Here is a 6000-nt window from a genome sequence, read left to right as displayed (position 1 = left end):
GGGGAGGAAGAGGAGGGCCGGGTGGCTGGCTCGCTGCGGCGGCTGGCCGCCTCCGTGGGAGGGGCGAGGGAGCCCCCCCCTCCGTCCGTCCGTCCCCAGGGCCGCATCCAGCCTGCGCCAACAGAGCTCCGGGGCGGTGCGCGGCGCCAGGTGAGCGGGGGAGGGAGGCGGGGGCCGAGGCCACCTGGGGACAGGCGCGGGGGCTTGCGGCAAGGCGGGCGGACCCTGCTCCTCTTCCCCTTCCAGCAGCCGGGAGGAAGGCAGCCACCCCTCCCCCGCCTCCCTCCCTCTCGCTCGCTTTCTCCACCCCCAAACCTCCTCCTGACACCTCCCCCCCGCCCCCCCCCGCTGCTCTCTCCGTCGCTCTCCGCCAAAAGATGCGCTTCGGCGCTTGCAACGCGCCCGGGCGGGGAGGGCGAGCTTGACGGCGAGAGAAACGGGCGCGACTTGCCCCCCGGGGTTTATCCCCCCCCCGCGCTCCGTTCTCCCCCTGCTCAGATCGGCTGAGATCCCGACGCCTCCACCCCCCCACCCAGCGCCTTCCCCACGTCGCCGCACCGCCTTCGAAATCCTGCTCCTTTGTGTCTGGGTCTTGAAAATTCAGCGGCCAGGTAGGCAGCAACGGGGGAGGGTCTTCCCTCCCCCGCCCCCCTGATGTATTTCTGGGGACCTCCATCCCTTCCCTTCGAGAAGAGGCTGGTCCAGCCAAGCAGCGAAGACAGGTGGGTGCCACCAACACCCACCCACCCCAGAAGATCCCCTCCCGATAAATAAACGGAGGCGAGGGGGGCTATTTGGGGAGTGGGGGAGGAAGGAAGGCAAGCAGAGCGGCAGGCCGATTGGGTTACCTCCTAGACAAATCCCGGAGGCCTGGGGCGGGGGGGTTGCCAACCGCTGAGTGCTGGGAAGGGGGTGCAGAGAGGCTGCGACCAGCGCGGATCCGTGACCAGTTGTGGCTCTTCCCCGTTCTAGCCTTGCTCGCTCCAGCCCCTGCTCCGACTGGGGACCAGGCTGCAGAAGACCAGGATGACACAGCTTCAGGGGTGGCGGCCGCAGAAGGAGGGTGCCTCCAAAGCCAACAGGCTCTCCCACGCCTGCTCGCTCCATGCAGCCCCCTCGCCTCAGACGGTGCCCTTTTGACCTGGCCCAAAGAGCCCTGGCAACCTTTTCCACGGCCAGGGCCACACGCCCTGCTTCGGAGGAGTCTGTCGGCGTCCCGGTGGCCTGGCTGTCGGGGTAGGAGGTGAAGGAACCTGCCAAAGCTGGCTGCGGATCACCCGGTCCCCCTCCTGATTGAAGCGCACCCTCCTTGGGGCTTGCGGGGCTGCTGGGTGGCAGCCTTCACGTCCAGCCAGAGGCCAGTTGGAGCAGCCACAGCTGGAGAGCGTCCGTCTGAGATCGGCAGAGACCCGGGCCATCTGAGAGCGGAGCGAGGAGGGTGACCCCAGAGGGGTGTTTCTCAAGACTTCCCCAAAGCCTTGCGTGAAAAGAGTGGAGGGCTTCCTTTCTGTGGACACAAAGAAGTTTGGGCCCCGGCCCTTTATGCTTCCTGTGAGGCCCTGGCAAAAGCCACATGGTCTGAAGGCATCACGCCCGTCTGCTCTCCCAGCATCGTCTCCCGCCCGTCCCCAGAATAATAGCTGGACACGCATCAAGCACTCACCTCGGGCACCTTTGTGCAAGACTGCTGGGTCCTGAGAAAAGGGGCCAGCCCTCCCACTCCTGGGCTTTTCGTGCGAGACAGCGGTCTGGGGAAGCGCCCCTGCCCCCAGGAGGTGGGGAGATGCTGCCCTCTGAAGCACGGTGAGGCGGGAGTGTGCCGCAGGCGCACCGGGACTGATGGGCCGGGCACCGGCCTGGTGACCCCGCCGGCCCCCCATGCGCAGCCCGCAGCGGCAGCCGGCACTATGGCCCGGCCCGGCACGGGGACGCTGGTCTTGGCCAACGGGCTGGGCTTCCCCCCCAGCAACGTGGCCCGCGTCGTGGTGTGGGAGTGGCTGAACGAGCATGGCCGCTGGCGCCCCTACACGGCGGCCGTGTGCCACCACATCGAGAACGTGCTGAAGGAGGACGCCCGCGGGAGCGTGGTCGTGGGGCAGGTGGACCCGCAGCTCTCGCCGTACATCATCGACCTGCAGTCTATGCACCAGTTCCGGCAGGACACAGGTGGGTGCCTGAGTGAGGCTGGGCGTGGCTGGGCACCTGCAAAGGGCCCCAACCTAGCGGGGGCCCACGGGCGAGGCTTCCCCTCCCCTGCCCACTGCAACCTGCTTGTATCCCTGCCGCTCGCTTTGGCCCAGACAAGGGCGGTGGCGAGAAGGAGCCGCGGGAGAGACTGTGGCCCGCTTGTTCACAGCCCACTTACCTGCCCAGCAGGTAACATGGGTGCAAAAGAAGGAAGAGCAGGGAGGGAAGGCCGCCTGGAAGGAGAGGTCCTGTGAGGGTCTTGCCTGAGGGTCTTCACAAACCCAGGCCTGGCCCTGAGTGAGGAGGTGGCGTTCCGGTGGGCCAGAGAGGTCTCAAGGTGGCGTTTGCCCAGGTGGCCGGGGCATCGGTTGGGTCGAATCGAGTGGTCAAGCTTTGCTGAAAGTCTGGATTGTAATGAGGCATGTTTGGCCATGCACGCGCCCCCCCCCCCACCTCCCTGCAAATAGAAAATCAGCTGCAGAATCCCTTCCTTAACCACCTAGATTTTTGTACGCAGGGAGGGGCTTTCTAGATATTCATTAGGTTTCTATACTACAGGTCTTTGGGCATTTCATAAAAATTAAAATCCTGCCATGCAACACAGTAAAGCTTATTAGTAAACCAGTCAAAGCTGAAACCAGAATAAGAGTGCAGTAAAACTCAGGATTCATAAGGTTGAATTGGACAATTCCACATTTCATAAGGAAAACAGGAGGAGGAAAAGCCTGGAGAAATAGAACCGCCGTCACCTGGGGTCTATGGGACCATGGTAGCAGAATCGAGCAAGCTGATTGATTCTCCATTGGGGAAGCATTTAAGAGCCCCCCCCCCCCCCCCTTGCAGTCCTTGCAGAGGTCTGGCCCCATAGCTGCTGCCCTCCCTGATCTTCGGCCATGCGGGCTGAGGCTGATGGGAGGTGTAGTGGAAAACATCTGAAGGGTGTTCTAGGGAAGAGGGGTGTCAACGCCCAGCCCCTCTTTGTTGTCTGAAGCGGCTGGTGCAGCCTGCGGAAGTGTTGATCGCCTGATTCTAGTAACTATACGGACTGGGCAGAGGTTCAAGCATAGGACCCGTGCCGGGAGCATCTTGGGATCATGTACCAGCAGCTCACAAGGGCCTGGTGTCTGGGCAGGAGTCCGCCTTCCCTTGCTGCTCTTTGCTGGCAGATGCAGTGGGCTTTGCTCGCAGGCGTTTCATTGCAAAGCTTCTGCCCTGCACCGGAGCCCTGTCCAAGGAGGGTTTGGGGTGGCCTTAGCTCAGTGCTCCGGAATGGTGCGTTCCCTTCCCGCTCAATAGACAAAGGCTCTCTGGAGTCCAGACACAACTTCCAGAAACGCTCTGCTCTGTGCATCTTTGTTTGGAAATTTAGCTCTGCAGATGGAGGCCGAGATCTGCAGGGTTGTCGCTCGCAGTGAAGCCTGTTTACTCGGAAGTAAGTTCCACAGCTCTGGGAGGGCTTACTCAGTAGTTCAGGGACGGGCAACCGCTTTCGGCCAGAGTTCAGTTTTGGATAAGCCCTTTGAGGGCCGTATTACGGCAACGGGCCGGGCAGAGACAAAAATACCAGTGTATTTTCTCCTAAAGCTCTTCCTGCCGATAGCTATCCCTAAATAGGCATTTCACCCTTTTGGAATGGGTGGATTGGGGGAATGTGCGCAAGCTGGAAATTCACTGGGCGCGCATGGAGAGGGGGAAAGGGGTGTGGCTGTCTGGAGCTGGGTGGGGACCCCAGGAGAGCCGGAACGGGTCCACGGAAAAGAGCTTTCCTGCTATAAGCCTCGGGTAACCAAGAAGTGTGCTTAGTACTGGCAAGCCTGATGCTCAGGCCCACAGGGCAGGGGACGATGCACATGCTCTTTGCACACGCTCTAAATTCTGCCTGCCTGTGTGTTTCTAAAGGATGCTGCCTTCTGAGAACACCGCTCTTTGTCAAAAGGGCGTATGGACGGGGGACAGGAGAGCCTTTGATTTCTTCCGGAACAAACATCAAGCAGAAAGATTCCAGGAGGGGGCAGCAGGCGTGAAGCCAAACCTGGCCATTCCCTAGCGGCACCCCTGCTTTTAACTCATGGCAGATCTGGCCCGTGTGGGTTTCTCTTGGGGTTTCCTGCCATTCATGAATTAAGCACTGAATGTAACTGAAGGAGGACCGTCTTTCCTTTTTCCAAAAGCAACAACAGCAAGCTGTAGATCCAGTGTGGTGTAAGCTTTTGTGGACTAGGAGAAGCCACATTTGTGGACACAGGGCATGTTCTCCTCTCCTGCGCCAAATGTAGACGGAGAGAGATAAAGGAAAGGTCTCCAACAGCCTGAGTGAGACTCCCAAATGCCGCAAGACTCTCGGCTGCTTTGTTGCCACAAACATGGCTAAGCTGCTGGAATGGAGAAGACGAACCATGGTGCTTTCCATCATGTGACAGCAGGCCGCTGTCTAGAAGGCCATGTGGGATCCCAGTTCTGACCTCAGAGAAGCCCTGCAATTTGCAGGGTCTCAGCAGAGCTCCCGCCATCTTTGCAGCCAGCACGGTTCTTTCTGCATCAGCTGCAGCTCCAAAGTTGGAGGGCCAACTCTGGAGCTGGTGCTGGGGCAGGAGCAAAGCCCCGCCAACCTGCAAGAAATTCTGGTGGCGCTTCCAGTTCCTCTCCTTATGAGCCATTGTGAAACACTTAGCTGAAATTGGCCGTCAAGGTTGTTTAGACAGTGTGACACGCACCAAGCAAACCTTGTGTCTGTGCTTCTTCTGTCTGTTGTAACTCTGAGTTTTGAGGGTCATGGCACTGTAAAATAAGTTTCTAGGTCTTGTAACTGTAGAGGGAAGGGGGTCTGTGCTCCATTTTTTCTCAGCTTGGAAAATGCAGAAGCTAATGAAAATCGGATTATTGGGGGTTTGCTGAACGAAAGTGTTTTGAGTGCCAGGAATCATATGTGAATAAAGTAAAATAATAATAAAGGTAAGAGTAACTCTGAGAACATGCAGAGTGCTATTGAAGAGACAGGCACATCCGCTTAGTTACAGGTGTATTAAGGCAAGCAAACAAAAACCCTACCACACGATTTCAGGTAAGGCCGAGTGTGTCATCTGATTTGTGTAGTGTGGAGCATTGCATTGGACTGACGAGGTGGAGATTCAAATTCCTGCTCGGCCATGAGGTTCATGGTAGGACTTTGAGCCAATCACTTTCTCTCCACCTACCTGTCTATCTTGCAAGACTGTTGTGAGGATAAAATGCCATGTGAGCCTCTGCGAGTCAGAACATATCCGTTGTCCTGAACACTTGCGGGAAAGACAGAGCAAATACGCCACACCGTCCCTGCTTGTTCACCCCTCCCTTTGTCCTTTTCACTTGGGCCAAATCAACAGAGGCTTTTCTGTTGAACTTTCGCCTCCCAGGTGCAATGAACTGTACCTGCCATGAATCAGCCTCCAGCACAAGCCTTTGGACACCTGCGCCTGCAGAGGTCGAGTTGCTTTTCGGAGAAGCAAAGGCACTGTGATAAAAGCTGTGACGGCATGGCCCATTTGGAAGTGCGGCCGCTTGTTGGGACGGTCCCCATAGGCATGGTCCCGAGGGGAGCCTCAAAACCCCAGGCAGCTGCCTGCTCCAGATCCATCAACTCGTTGTCACTGTTTCCGCCTCCACCAGAAACCGGACTTTTGTGAAGTTGTCGGAACCTGTGACAGGCACAGCCCGATGCACTCGGCTGCAGATACACAGCAGGGCGTGGTGGTCTGCATTTCTTTTAGGCAGCTGCTTTTGTCTGCCTAGATGAAGCCCGAGAGAGGAGGAGGGAAGAAAGCTGGAACACCGGGA

The 6000-nt window shown here is 58.4% G+C and overlaps 1 protein-coding gene across 1 annotated transcript in view; it reads left to right on the top strand.

Annotated features, from left to right (window-relative positions):
- The first annotated feature begins 1907 nt into the window (after positions 1-1907).
- DTX1 (deltex E3 ubiquitin ligase 1) overlaps positions 1908-6000 on the top strand; it is a 48324-nt gene continuing 44231 nt past the window's right edge. Inside the window, exon 1 of the mRNA XM_044448951.1 lies at positions 1908-2166. Coding sequence (XP_044304886.1) covers positions 1908-2166 — 259 coding nt within the window. The remainder of the gene's footprint in view (positions 2167-6000) is intronic.

This window comes from Varanus komodoensis, unplaced genomic scaffold (assembly GCF_004798865.1).
Source record: "Varanus komodoensis strain SLA01 unplaced genomic scaffold, ASM479886v1 scaffold56, whole genome shotgun sequence".
NCBI classification, from domain to species: Eukaryota; Metazoa; Chordata; class Lepidosauria; order Squamata; family Varanidae; genus Varanus; species Varanus komodoensis.
Note: the sequence above shows the minus strand (reverse complement) of the source record. Positions and strands in the feature narration are given on the sequence as shown.